General features: G+C 48.6%; 1 protein-coding gene across 1 annotated transcript in view; it reads left to right on the top strand.

The window, feature by feature from the left end:
• The window catches only part of LOC119331371, a 34,043-nt gene extending 20,265 nt beyond the window's left edge, over positions 1–13,778 (top strand). Inside the window, exons 2-3 of the mRNA XM_037604533.1 lie at positions 10,237–11,138; positions 11,250–13,778. Of these exons, the coding sequence (XP_037460430.1) occupies positions 10,237–11,138; positions 11,250–13,591 (3,244 nt within the window). The 3' untranslated portion in view covers positions 13,592–13,778. The remainder of the gene's footprint in view (positions 1–10,236; positions 11,139–11,249) is intronic.
• Positions 13,779–15,440: the final 1,662 nt, after the last annotated feature.

Below are 15,440 nucleotides of genomic sequence, written 5' to 3'. Positions count from 1 at the left end.
GCCAAATTCAAATTGTGAGTCGTTTGACGAGATGAGGAAGCTTCGCAAGAATTCTTGTTGGAGAAAACCATGGTGTCAATTGGAACAATGTTGAATTTGCGAAGAACCTGAGCAGACTGTGTTATCGGGGAACCACTCATCGTCGGTGATCTAAGGTTGGGCTTGATCGCCACAGGAGAACGCGCTGAGATGTCCAAATGTTCTTGATCCAAATGCCAGGAAGAAGCCGAGATCGGAGCTCTAGCATACCGGCCATTAAAAAGATGAAAGTGACAAACGAAGTCTGGCCAAACTCGATCTCTCAGACCGTAGATGAAATGGCCAACTTTGTTACTTGCAACCGAAAAACGGAAGGTACGATCCTTGATCTTGGAAACATGAAATCCAGAGCTTAAACCCCCAAGACAACATTGCAAGGCAATACCAACGGATTCCACCGAGAGAGGAAAGGAGGCTGAAGAGAAAGTGACCACCAGAAAGAATTCCCTAGAGCCTTGGGAAGAGGAAAAATGGACGGTCGTGCCAAACCTATGCCTCACCTGCTTTGCAAGGGCTAGACCGGGAGCAAAGTCCCAATGTAGAAGCCCATCCATGATCCCTATCTTTAGAGGCCGCCATTGCTGGTGGAGATCAGTTCGTGGGGTGGGAGAGGAGAGGAGAGGGAGAGGAGAGGGAGAGCCATCCCACCTGCTAGAACTAATTTTGATATGGATGTGCTGATTGTGTCAAGTAGTAGTACAAGGTTCCTATGGTGTGAATTTGCCAGTACATTCAATGTACTGACCCGTTTCGGGCTGCAACGTCTCATGTTGCAGGTTTCTTACGACGAGTAAGTGATACGTTAGGGTTACGATTTGAACACTCAACTTTGCCATTGGTGTTGATGGGAATCCACAACCTTGTTACTTCCGCTATTTTTGGATTGAGGTAATAGTATTTACGTTACTTTACACATGTGATTTACCTCTGTTATAAATCCTCGAGTACTATGTGTGTCAGCATACCGACCTAGGGATGACACTTAAGCACAGAGACTTGATCCAATCGGGTCGGGTCACTACAGTAGCACAGACACCCAAAAACATGAAGATCATCATACAATAGAGGAGACCCAAAGAGAAAGCGTTGATGTGTTTAATTCCACTCTGCTTTGCATGGCCTGATGTTCAGAAGTAAAGTAGCGGTGGCAAGAGCATCAGGCCAAAATCGGGCACACATATGCGCATGGAAAAGTAGGCGCGCACATTGTCGTTAAGAGTGCAAAGAACATGTCCGGCACGGCCGTTTTGTTGTGATGTGTATGGACACGTGCGGTGGAAAATGGTGCCGTGGGAGGCTAGAAGGTTACGAATGGCGAGATTATCAAATTCTTTTCCATTGTGCTTTTGAAGATGAGCAAGGGTGGAGACATAAGCATAAAATGAAAATGGAGTGTTGAAGCTACATCAGACTTACGACGTAATAGAAAAGTCCAATTGAAGTGAGAAAAATCGTCCAAAATCACAAGATAATATGAGAGACTCCAATTACTAGGCATTGGGGAGGTCCAAACATCACAGTGAATAACATCAAGAAGGAAAAATGGCAATTGATGAAGAAGATGAAAACGACAAACGAACATGTTTTCATATGCGACAAGCATGACAAGTATGAGCCTCCAATTTATTACATGATAACGGAAAAAGTTTGCAAAATCTTATAAAGTGTGAAGCCATGTGGGAGCTAGCTCCCATGTCCATGTACCAATCACTGCTGCCGTTGTAGTTGCTTGGAGAGGGCGTGGCGTGAAGGACGCTAAGGAGCGCCAGATCCCAAGAAGAGCCACCAGGAGCGGCCATATGCCGCAGGTCCACCGTACACCAGGCGGGTGGGGGTAGGCACAGTCAGGAGCGCCTGATGAGGTGTCGGGCATGGACTAGGAGGCCCAGAGCAGGAGGCGGGGGAGGGGATGGCATGGTGTAAGCATGCACCACGCTAGTCGAGGGATAGTACCTCCACTGCCAGGGAGGCATAGTGGTGGGAGGGCGCGGTGCGGTGCTGGAGTTGTGGGCCCGACCATCGCGACCCCCCCTGAGCTTGCTTCTGTTTGCGGCCATGATTGGGTGAGGGCACGGGTGGTGGGGTTGGGGTAGGCATGCATGGAGCAGGTGGGGACACGCCATTCTGCCGCCGTGGCTGACATGAAGGGCTGTGTGGGTCACCTGCCGATTGGAGTGATGGAGGCGCTTCTCCTCCAGCCGAAGATAGGTGACGACCTTGGCATACATCGACGTGATGAGGGCTAGGTTGGCGACAAACTGGTGGAGGTCGGGGTGGAGGTCCCTAAGAAGGTTGGTTAGGAGGACAGAGTCGTCGATCACCATGCCAGCAACACGGAGCTAATCGGCGAGCACCTTCAATCGCGTGTCGTACTCATTGGTCGTAAGATCGTATTGTTACAACGTGAAGAACTTCCCTTGAAGAAAGACACAGCATTTTGGAGCTAATTGTCGAGGAAGAGGTCGCACAACCGCGTCCATATGGCATGCACAGAGGGATCACGGGCGTTCACCATGTCAAAAAGGCCCCTCGAGATCGTGAGGAACATCCACTTGACAATGGTCGCGTCAACGGCCAGCCACTGGTTGTCGTCCTTCATGTCGCGGATGTCGATGCTCCCATCAACGTGATCACCATGACGGTAGGAGTAGAAAAGAAGCGCGAGGTGTGTGCGACATGCGTTGTAAGAGGGTGAGTCAAGATCGAGAACTACATGCACATGGTCTTTGATGGAAAGATCATTGAGGCGGTCGGAGGTGAAGGCGGGGGCAACGAACGAGCTTGCATCGTAGAAAGAGGCTTTGTATCCAAACATGATGAGAGAGAGAGAGAGGGAGAGAGAGAGAGAGAGAGAGAGAGAGAGAGGTGGTCAGGGTGCGGCGGCAGCGGCTTGAGGTAGGGCAAAAGCAGCGGCCGGCGGCTTGTAGGAAGGAGCTGCTGTGGTGGCATAGGGTTGGAGGGAGATTTAGCGGCGGCGGCATAGGGTTGGAAGGGAAGGGCGGCCGTGGCGGCTTCGGAGGTGCGTCGGCTACCTAGGGCGGAAGCGTGGGAGGTCGAGATGGTAACTGATATCATGTAGAAAGATATAGGAAGCAACTTAATTGTATTCATCGGAGTTTGTTACAATATATACAAGAGATGCCTTGAGTGACAAACGAACTAATCCTACCATATGTCTAATAGTTAGACTATATATGGCTAGAGATCATAGAAAGATCAATCGGAAATAATTATAGATATGTCACGTTTAACCGTTAGCATTTTAGTATGATTTGGTTGATGCATATAGGTAGTTAGGTTCTAGGGAGTTGTAGCAGGTGAAGCTTCACTTTGGGTGTACAAGAGGCGAGATGCCGAGCTGTCCGTGCGACGCGGCCGGTGTGCAAGGTGACATACCATGTTGTTGTGCCATGCAGCAATGTCGTGTGAAGCGGATAAGTGCAGCGTGACAACCTGTGTGAAATAGTCCTAGAGCCACGTCCGGCAAGGTTGTTGGCCGAGTGAATCGGCTAATAAGTCTATGCATGCAAAAGTTTGTTAGATGACCGACTGGGTCGTGTGGCTGTTCAGGGTGAGTTACACAATTTGTGTACGTTTGCTTGCATGTTACCTAGGTTAGTTTTTTTAGGGGAAACTCATGCCGCTTTATATAAACAAAACTAGGAATCTCGTCTGAAATTGCATCTAAAATAAAGTCTGGTGGTGAACTCATCCAAATCTCCAAACGGTCCCCACCTACACCTACTTTCGCAAGCTTCTGAGAGGCAACATTCCCAGAACGACGAACTCATGACACCTTGGCCCCATCCATAGTACGGAGCAACACCTTTATGTCCTCCACCCATGTCCCGACAGCTGAAAAATTCCTCTCCGGGTTGTTGAGCATCTGTACTAGAGCAAGGCAGTCCAGCTCAACGTGCGCCCGCCGTACATTTAGATCAATCGCCATGCGGACAGCTCTTCTGCACGCTAAAACTTCCACCATCTCAGGATCAACTATATTTGGAAAGAAGTGGCATAGCCCGGCTCGAAACGCCGTGTGATGATCGCGAAGGACCGCACCACCTCCTCCTTTCTCCCCATACCTGGAGACCGCGCCGTCGGAGTTGATCTTTACCCATCCAGCTACAGGAGGTTCCCACTGCTGGATAGTCTTTCACTCTGGTTGTGGCGCCCTCGTCTCATGATATGTTCTCCAATCCACAATTTGCACGTGCACTGTGGCTATTATTTCATGTGGCTGTGCTAATTTCCTCCCATCTCTAGCCTCATTTCTTGCTAGCCAGAGACTATATGCTGCTTGGAGCATCATCTCCTTCTCGTCGCCAGAAGCCCGAGAAAACCAGTCGAGCAAGCAAGAGGCTAGGGCGCGCTGGGTTTCAATGTGTCGTGGTGGCATCTCCAGTGCCAAACCCACCTGTGCCCTCAGCTGCTCCCTGAACAAGACTGGATGTTGGCAGCCCTAGAATCGATGGATCATAGTCTGTTCCCGGGCACACACAACACAAAAAATGCCCGGCTTGATCCGCCGCCGATGGAGCTGTGCACCCACTGCAAGTCCGTTTCGGATCATGCGCAACATGTGGATTTTGACCTTGCCTAGAGCGCTCGTTTACCAGAGTGCCAAGTACCCCTTGTGCTTCGCTACCGAACTCAAGGATTCCGGCTGTCCAGTCCTCGCCCTGTTCATAGACATTCTTAGATGGTAAGCCGATTTGACTGAGAACACGTCGTTCCACGTAAAATTCCAAGCAAGAAAATCATCAATCTCCGGTCCTCCTATAGCAATTTGCTTCACATCCACTGCATCATCCCTAGAGAACATCACATCCACCACCTCGCCACCCTTGGTGATGCCTTGCCTATATACTTGGCGTAGGGGTTTTGTGCTTCCACTGCGCGGGATCCACGGGTCATGATGAATGTTAATATTCACCCCCGTCCCCACTCTCTATACCAGACCCTCCAGTAGCAAGTCTCGTACATGCAGAATGCTTCGAAATGTGAAGGAGCCCGAGGCCGGACAAGTGGCAGACAAGATTGTGTCATCTTTAAAATACCGTGCTTTAAGCACTCTAGCACATAGAGAGGATGGGACTTGTAGAATGCGCCATGCTTGCTTCGCCAACAAAGCTTGGTTAGTTAGTGCATGGTGTTAGTGGCCGATGCGTGGCGGCTGGGCCGTGCATGCCCTCTGCATATTTAAGTTGTACTAGCAAAAGTGCCCGTGAGTTGCAACGGGAGAAAAAAATCCCTTACACGTGTCATTAATTATTATCCTTCTCAACTTGCTGACACCGCATCAAAAAAGAAAATACAACTTATCCGCAAAAAAAGGAAAAAGAAAATACAACTTAGCAACTTAAATTCATTTTATTAATTTTCTCTATTCAGTTATATAGCGAACCATAAATACCATCATGTTCATCATCTAAAATGAAGTTAAAATTTTATCTCTACCGGAAGAGCTCAAATTATGGTAGATGCACATCTCCTTCAGATATGAATCCTAAATTCTAGTTTTTGTTTACTAAAAGATCCTAAATCCTAGTAGGTTATAGGAATATCAAAATTCTGAAATCAGGGAATAGTATTTGACAGTTTTCTAAATCATTTGGATATTAATTTCATTAAAAAAACTAAAATCCAACATATCAAACATTCTCATAGCAGCGGTTGGCACATTGAATACTCCACTTCCAAAATTCCCTAAAAACGACTAGAAAAAGAGCAAAGCAAGATAAACATAGAAACAAGGACATGTTGGGGCCTTCTACCAGTAGGGGCAGCTGAACAGGCAAGATCATATATATATGTTAAACTAAAAGAGGCAGGGCACAAAAATCGACATGCAGCATGGCTAATAGTCGAAAATAATCACCTTTTTTTTATCAAGTACGGTTCGGCTCGTAGAATTGTAGGAGAAGATAAACTGAAGGAGGTAGGACCAAGGTTTTGGTTACCCAACGAGGCAATTTTACCGAGGGGACTGGTAAATGTGGTTACCATGGTTACCGACAAATACTGAGAATATTTCGAGTGAATTTTGTAGTTGAATTTTGAATTCAAATAAGTGAATGAACGAATATTTGAACCAGAGACTTCCCAAAACACGAACTAGGTTGCTACCAACATACCAAAACCAACTCTCATGGCATTAATTAGATCCTACGTACTTTACAGTAAATCGAGTGTTTAAATTCAAAAAATTCAAAAAAATGGTATTTTTTGTTTGGTATGGCGATTTACCGAGGGTCACCGAAATACACAGTAACCATGAGAAATCTTGAAAATTCGACCGGTAACCAAAACAGTGGGTAGGACACCGCTTGTGGCTAGTCGCCAGCCGAGTACAACAGTGGTTAGCCAGCACGTTCGTGAGCGGCCGTGCAGTCTGCTTGCGTGGCGTCTCATCACACGATGTTCTCGATCAGTCGCTCCACCACAAGGCCACTGCCCAGTAACACAATGGCCACACACCGAGCGGCACTGGCAGCCGTGATGTCGGCGAGCAGTGCGGCCACACGCAGCTCGAACCTCCACCACACCTCCTGGTTGGCGGACGGACTACGGGACCGACAGACATGAGCGACTTGCAGGGCACCCTGCTTGCCGTCCACGTCTAATGCTTCTGCTCTGCCACGCTGAGCGGCAGACCCCATGGACTTCTCTAGGGTCTAACTCCCAGAGCGTGTCTCGCGCCCCGTCGGTCTGCTTGTGGTCTGGCGATTGTTGTGGATCACGACGGTCGTCGACGGTGAAGGTGCCGCCAGGCGGCGAAGTTCCACGGGATCAAGCTTGATGTGCCGCTACCATAGATTACTCATTCGAACCACCTCACGTCATTGGCTTTCCTTGTTCATCTAGGTTGTAGCCTGGCTGCTCCTCGCCCCGCTCTTCATTGAATCTCGCAGCCGCCTTGCAGGCTTAAAATCAAAGACGTATATAAATTGGTGCAGTAGAGAGTAAAGAAGCGAGGTGAAACTATTAACTAAATCTAGGAAGCCTTTAATAGCACACATGGATGACCAGGTTAAGCGGAACAAAACCTTTAGAACGAAAGGTAGGTCCGGACTTCCATTCCCCCGAATGGAAATTGTCTTTTTTTTTTTTGCCTCTTCTCACGGTTTGCCTGGGCCGCCACTCTAGTCGGCCGTGGCAGGGCAAGGCCCAGGCCCGTGATGAAGTCATTATTATTATAGACGAGTTTGCGCACAAAATTAGTACCACATTGGATAATACAAAATCTTATAAATAGTTAATGACTTGAAGATGGGGTGGACGGACAAAAAACGGACGGAATTACGGTGACAAAAAGCGATATCCCTTTTATTAGTAAAGTAAGTAGGTATAGATATATATATATATATACATATAGTTATAAATAGATATAGATATAGATATATGTAATCACTTCGCTTTCGTAAGACCAAGAGAATAGTTAGAAGAGAGAAAAGGCCGGCTGTGTTGCAGCGGCACAAAAATCTTCTGTCTTCTTCGTGTTCGTTAGTGAGCTGTGAGGGCAGTTCTAGAGGAAGAAGAAGGGGCTGCTCCTATCAGGTCCAACAACGAATACTTGGAGTATTTTCGTCAACCTTCTTGCTTTTTTGTTGACTTCCTTTCTATCTTAGAGATAGGGAAAACAAGCCATTGCTTGCACCATGCTCCCCACTGTTAGAATAAATTCGAAGCCATCGTTGATCTACCGAAAACCAAACAATCACATGTTTTTATGTTGGCATAGTTTACATTGTGTGTCTACCTCTAATATATATAACAGGCCTAGGATACAAGTGTTCTACTTGAACACGACTTCATATCTTGTCTACACACCATACTACTCCAAGTCCAACTATAACCTATCTTGTACAATAATATTCGACACAACTCTAATACCTACTAAGTCAGGAGTGTGCCCACAACAATCCTACAAACGTACTCTAAAGTTAATACAAAGTTGAGTCATCTATTTTCGAACGGTGGGAGTACTTGCAATACTGGAATCCGGTTGTTTTCCAGTAGTGATTGCCTCACACATATCATGGCAGGTAGTTAGAGCATCTCCAGCCGCGCCCCCAACAAGGCCCCCAGGCGATTTTTCAGCTGTCGGCGTCAAAAAATCGGCCCAGTTTTCACCGGCTCGGGCCGAAATTGGCGCCGGCGGACCCAAGCCGAACCCGGCGCGCTGGGGGGCGCTCGGGGGCGCCGGCCGAATCGTTTTTGGCGCGAAAGTCGGCGGGCCCTCCTTGGCAGCGACTCGGCCTCTTCCCGGCGCTTCATCGTCCTCATCGCCTCGGTTCCCGCGGCGAATCAATGCCAAAGCTACCGCGCGCTGTCGCGCCGGTCAGCCTCCTCCATTGATGCCTCACGGGCGGTGCAGCGAAGACCGGACGACGCACGTTCCTCGCCCGCCACGCGTAACACGGTGGCCACGCATACCCGCAACGCTTCCGCCTATATAAAACTGCCCCCAGGCGCCGCTGACGCACAGACTCCTCCGTTCCTCCCGTCGACGCCTCCGTTCCTCCCCCGTCCCTCCCTCTCCTCTGGCCGTTCCATTTCAACCATGGCCGAGCGCTTCCTAGGCGACGGCGCGGCGGCGAACGGCTTCGGCCGCCGCCACCTCCACGAGGACGGAGCTCGGGTCCTCTATGAGGCCGAGTACCCGGTCCCGTCAGACATGCGGGTGCCCAGGGCGTGGAGGATCAGCGCTGGCGGGGTCCCGGTGACACCACCGCCCACCGGAGCGGTGCGGCGTGCGGAGATCGCGCGTATCTGCACCTCTCTGCTACAGGAGGCGAGGGAAGGCCCATGGTACGTCCCCGAAAACCCGATGTGGGAGGCCTACTTCCGCCGCCGCCACGCAGAGCAGCTCGAGGCCACCAACGGCGTCGTGCCCTCCGGGAGGCTCAACTCCGAAGGCCACCGCCGATGGTGGGGTATGCCCGGCCGCACGCTGGAGGCCGTCCTCGAGTACATCGAGGGCGGCAACACGCCCATGCTGGAGTACCCCGCTCCCCGTCCTTCTCCCGCCGGCGTGGGAGCTCGTGGACGCCGAGGCGCATGGAGCCGGGGGCGTCCTCCTCCTCGTCTGGCCGCTTGGCTGGCTCTCCCTGCCTCCGCCCCGTCAAGTCGGAGCCCCAGGACACGCCGGTCAGCCACCGCACCCGCAGCTCCGTCGTCCACATCGCCGACTCCTCCCCCCCTACACCTCTGGCCGTCTCGTCCTCATCAGGCCGAAGGCGGAGCCCGGCCTCTCCGCGAAGTACGAGGAGATAGCCCAGCGCGGCTTCTCCGATGAGGAGGCCCTAAAGTGGGCGCGTGACGACTACCTCCACGACGAGATGGTCCGGCAGCGCCGAGCCCTGGAGGAGATAGCCGCCCGGAAGCGTGGGCGCGAGGACAAGCACGGCGTGGTGATCCTCGACAGCTCCGAGGACGAGGACGCCCCCGAACCGTCCAACCCGCCGCGCCAACCTGGGAGGGGTGCAGCAGGGATAGCGACCGCGGAGGAAGCGACGACGACGATGACGACTACACGCAGTTCTACAGACTCCTCGGCATGTAGAGCTTCAAGAGCAGCGGGCGGCGAGGAGCGGCGAGGGTGACGGCGGTTCTAGTAGTGTTTTTACCCTTTTTATAAAATATTTTAAATATGTATGAACTCGCCGAAGTTTGGTTGAATTTGCGCCTAATTTGCGAAATTTGGTTGAATTTGCGCCTAGTTTGTGGTTTTCAAAAAAATGTCTGGGCGTCGCGATTGGGGGGCATCACACCCCCAGCACGCGGTTTTCGCCGGTGCGCCCCCAGGGGGCAATTTTGGGGGCCAACCACTGGAGATGCTCTTAGCTACCGAGCGACTACAGCTTAAAAACAAATTTATCCAGGTGACTAGATTATTCTACTATTCGCAAAACAAAGAGACTAGATTATTCTACAATTTCTAGGTTTTTTTTGTTATATAAAAAATCTAAATCTAATTGGTTTTAAGTTGTACATGAATTTTATTAAAACTTCCAACACACTTCCCCCTCGTCCAGACTGTCAACTAAATAAACTACTTTTCTGACGATATAAACCCAACAAAAGTCTTTGATTAGGAAAGCTTACCATTTAAGAAGTTAATTCGTTTTCATATATTGTTTCGGTTAAGGTCAAAAAAATTCCTTCTAATGAAATATTATTGGCATGTTATAGATATGGCGTCGAGGTACCAGCGAAAGGGGCAGGACCGGAGCATTCGCCTCTAGGGGCTGGGCTCACGCCGGCGGCTGCACTGTCCTCGGCGGTGCATGCGGCAGCATCATCTGCCGCTTCCGGAGATGAAGAAGAAGATAATGACGATCAACTCGTGGTTGCAACAAAGACCACCAATCATTCTGGTCGAAGAGGGGCATTTTTTGAGCCTCCTACACCGGAGGACAATGTTAAGGCGAAGCTAGCTGAATGGATAGAGGATGTTGCACAACGCAGCACTGCTGAGAAGAAATCAATACAATCCATCGCCATTGTGGCACCAGATGAGCAAGATACCTGCGCTATTGCAGATGTTGCTCGGAAAATGTGGGGAGAACATGGCACGCACAGTGTCTTGGTCGACATCCCAGCAGTGCACTTCTATTCTGAATTGCTTCGAACCAAGGACGTTCTCTACTATATACTGCGGGAGCTGCAGTCTGTTCCACTTCCATCCCAGCAGGACAAAAAGGATATTAACTCGAAAAAATGGGTGCTGATTGATGAAATCACCAAAGATATTGAAGGAATGAAGGTTGGCAAAAAGATTTCAGAAATCATGAAAACTGTTGAACAAATGAAGGGCAGTCAGTGGCAGCTGGACCTGGAACATGACGACCGGGACTTGCTGGGCCTGCTGGAATCCTCTAAGGATGAACCCTTAGGAGTAATCCTCCGAGCGTTGTGTGTTCTCAAACACAAGCCAGCTGACGGTGTACCTCTTGCTATCAAACATGAACAAGAAAAGAAGCAAGCAACACCTTCAGAGAGGAAGAAAGCCTCGCACGAAGATATCATCAAGGGAACAGCCAAGAAGCTTAAAGAGCATATGGAACAAAATAGAGATGACAAACAAAAACCTAATAATGGGAATATGGAACAAAATACAGATGAAGAACAGCAGCCTAAGCAGCATATGGGGAAAAATGCAGATCAAAAACAGCAGCCCAAAGAGCGTAGGGGAGAAGAAGCACGCGCAGAGCCAATTCTTCTCGATCAAGCCCATTATGAACACATCCTAAGGAAGTTGTTCCCAGAGGCCAGCACGCAGCCCCTCCAGATCCGTGAGCAAGATTCGAAGCAAGCCACTGCCGTCACCGCCACTAGCACTATTAGTGCATTCATCGAGGACCTAGTTAATGAAATGATTCATAAGGTCATAAAAGAGCTGCAGGAAAACAGATCCGTGACAGAACCAGGCACAGCTGAGAAACAGGATGTCAAATCTGTGAAGGAACCAGATAGAGCTGCTGGTAAAAAGGATTGTATCCCGGATTCTCTTATTGAAGAAATAATCTACATGTTTTGGGAAATCGAGTGGATGATGGAAGAGCAGATCAAGATCAAAAGGATCATGGACAAAATTAATGATTGTTTGAAGAGCCGAGATGGTCAGATTCTGGTTATCCTAAAACTGGATAATGACTATGTGTCTGGGTGGACGGAGTTGAGAAATGCTTTCAGCTTGATGGGTCGCATAGCCGGTGTACTGTTGTTGAACACAACAATAAATGCTGATCGAGCCAAAAAATATTGCTGCCCGGAGCGGGAGCCCATAGACTATTCCCTTCTTGGCCTCTACCATGATACTGCACTCGAGCTTACAAAGAAGCACATGATTGAAGATAGCCCGCGGATTTTTCTTGACATCTTGGGCGAGTGTAAGCAACAGGAATTCTGCATGAAGATCTTCGTTCATGCTTTGAACGCCAACCCCAAGAGAAGCAAGGAAGAGCTAATCAAGTTGCACACAACCCTGCAGCAGGTTCCAGATGACTCGTTAGAAAAAATTGCTAATAAGATGCTCAAGTTCTCTTATAGTGATCTTCCTAATGAATACAAGTCCTGCTTGCTGTACCTAGCTATTTTTCCTCGGCGGCAACGCATCAGGCGGTCAACCTTAATAGGACGTTGGGTTGTAGAAGGGCTGATTACGAAGGAAGACTGGGCCAGTCCTCTGAGCCTAAGGGGAACAGATGTTACACATCTACCCACTGAAATCAACAACCTCCGTGAGCTGGAAGTATTGGATATCAGAGAGACCAATGTACCTCCATCTGCAACAGTAAATCTCTTACTCCTGAAGTTGAAGCGTTTGTTGGCTGGTCGCATTGTTCTGAGTTCAGGGGCAAGTAGTACTGAATTATCTAGTGTTGAGATTCCTGAGAAGGTCGAAAAAATGGTAAACATGGAGGTATTGTCCAATGTCAAGGCAAGAAAAAGAAGAGATTTGAAAGATATTGGAAAGTTGTGGCAGCTGAGGAAGCTTGGTGTGGTTATCGAAAACAAGGAGCCACACCTCAGGAATTTTCTTCGAGCTATTAGTGATCTGCATGAGTGCCTCAAGTCTCTGTCAATCACTCTTCCCAGTACAGAGGACAGCAAAGTCTTCACATCGTGGGTTCTTGAGCACTATAAAAACACTCCCAAGCTTCTTGAGAGCCTAAGCATTTCTGGAACCACACAAACAGTGCAACTTCTTCAATTGTTCACCAGAGATAGTGACCAGCTCCAACTTGACAAGGTAACTCTATCTGGTACCAAGCTGAGGAAGGCTGATCTGAAGGTCCTTGCCAGTCTGCCCAAATTAGCATGTCTCAGGCTGCGAGACAAGGCATACATCGATAGTGACCTCACCTTCATCAATGGTGAATTCATAAATCTCAAGTGCTTTCTTATTGAGGGTTCCAACATAATTGTCCTCAACTTAGGTGGGGCACATAAACTCGAGAAGATCGTTCTGTGCTCCACCGATGGCCTACTGTCAGTTTGTGGAGTCGAAGACCTTCCGGAACTAAAGGAGGTTGAGTTGAAGAACATCAATAAGCTTTCACTGTTTGAGAAGGCCAAAAACATCTCCAAGGTGACTCTGTGTCATACCATTCTTTGTCAAGAAGAGCTGGAGATTCTTGCCAAGATACCTAACATGCGCAACCTAGTACTGAAGGAGATATCTTATGTACAGAGCCAACACATCTTCTACGAACACGACTTCCCAAGGCTCAAACTTCTTGTCATCGAATTTTCTGCCATCACCAATATCGTCTTTGCTAGCCAATCTGCTACTAATCTCGAGAGAATAATCTGGTCCTACACCAAGGGTACACTCTCTGGCATTGACAACCTTCCAAAACTGAAGGAGCTCGAGTTCAATGGTGATTTTGTCCCCGATGTGGTGAAAGAAGCATTGAAAAGAAATGACAACAAACCCAAGCTTATACACAACAAACCAGAAAACCAACACCAAGAAGCTGGTAACATACCAGAAAAGGAAGATTCTCACAGATTCCCATTATTCTGGAAGAGAGAGGATTGATGCCCGAGGAGCCGTTCGTATCATCATTCATCATCGACTCCCATCCCATGGTATGGTTTGTGTGTGTGCTCTTTGGTTTGCTATTGTGTGTTTCTGTCCAGTGTGCCTTATTCTACCTGTGTGTCCTGTAAATAAGATTGAACATATGTAATGGTGTGTAGTGTTCATGTGTTCCCTGTAAGTAAGTTTAGCAGCCGCAATGGTGTGTACATGCGTGCCCTGTAACTAAGATTGAGCAAATGTAATGTGTGCCCTGTAACTAAGATTGAACATATGTAATAGTGTGCTGTTTGTGCCCATGGATTTGGAGGTAGCGAATGACGAGATCAGAAGGTGTGAGAATTAATCCACTCGTCTCCAGGTTGCCAAGTGACATCCAGGAAAAGAACGAATCCCCTCTGACATATTCTGCATATTCTGCGCTCTGTCCCCTGCGGCCTGTGCGGCAGATCCCAGCATCTCTTCTTGAAAGAGACCAAAACCAATCAGTTCCTGGCATCGCGTCTCGAATCGATCGAGATCAACCCGCCTTCCTCTGGAGAGGTTTGAGTTACGCGAGTCATGGCTTACATCCTTCTCTAAACATCTCAATCTCATACAGATCGAATCCGTTGTCCCCATACCCAACAACAATCGTCCATACCTTTCAGCCAAAATCTTGCAAATCAGATCCCGCTTCCGGTCAAGAGCCGCCGTTGCAGGAGCGCCGCCGAGCTCGTCGGTCGCCCTTAATTTTCTCACGGTCAACTCACGAGTAACCTCTCTTTTTTCCAACCGTGTGGGGAGAGTGAGGGCGACCACGCGAGAAGAGGATAAGACGGGTTTAGCAGCAGCACGGGGGCTTGGGCCCCGCTACTGCTAACCTATTAGCTATAGCACGGGTAGCAGATTAGCGTTGCTGCTAAGTAGGGACGGGGAGCTGGGCACAGGTTGGCCACAATAGCAGGGCGGGTCATGGGCGAGCGCTACAGCTAATGTGTTTAGGAGTAGCGCTGGTCGGTGATCCGCACTGCTTCTGTGGCCGGCCAGTTGGGCACGGCCGGGCCCACATAGTATTAGCGCTGGTCAATCAGGGCCATGTCATTGCTACTGCCCACTAGACACGCGCTGTAGTGTTTTTCACGTGTATTGAATCAACACGTACTGTAGTGTTTTTCATGAATACTATGGCAACATGTAATTCTCCTAAATTGCCTAAAAAACCTAATTCCCCTAAAAGAGCTACACTTAATGTAGCGGCTTTTAAAAAACTCCCGGTCATTTTGTACTATTTGCATATAATGTTTTGAAAAATCTGGACATGATTGAAACATGAACATTTTTTGACAACATTGAACAATATTTCAAAACACGAAGAATTTTTTGAAAAATATGAACATTTTAGAAATTTCGAACATACTAGAAATCTCCTACAAATATTGACACACCTTCCTGTAACAACAATCCCGTATGGATTGAGCGTAAGTGTAGCATCATTGTATGTAATCGTGTGAGGTGTGTACATGTGTGCCATGTAACTAAGATTAAGCATATGTAATGGTGTGTTTTTTGTGCTCAAGGATTTGGAGGTCTCTACTGCATGAGGGAATGCCGACATCGGAAGGGTCGAGAATTCATCCCCACGTCTCCTGCTTGCCAGGGGTACATCTAGGAGACGAATGATCTGCGGGTCTCCTGTATGTGATCCCACAGCAATCTCCTCTGACATATTCTGAGCTCTCAGTTTTTGAGTCCCCGCGGCTTGTGCAAGCAGATCTGGGCATCTCTTCTTGATAGGGACCAAATCAACTCCACAGTTCCGATAAAATCGATTAATTCTTCCAAAAGCTCGCAAAAGAATCATCTCAAG

Source organism: Triticum dicoccoides, chromosome 7A, assembly GCF_002162155.2.
Source record: "Triticum dicoccoides isolate Atlit2015 ecotype Zavitan chromosome 7A, WEW_v2.0, whole genome shotgun sequence".
NCBI lineage: Eukaryota > Viridiplantae > Streptophyta > Magnoliopsida > Poales > Poaceae > Triticum > Triticum dicoccoides.
This window is presented reverse-complemented; position numbering and strand designations above follow the sequence as displayed.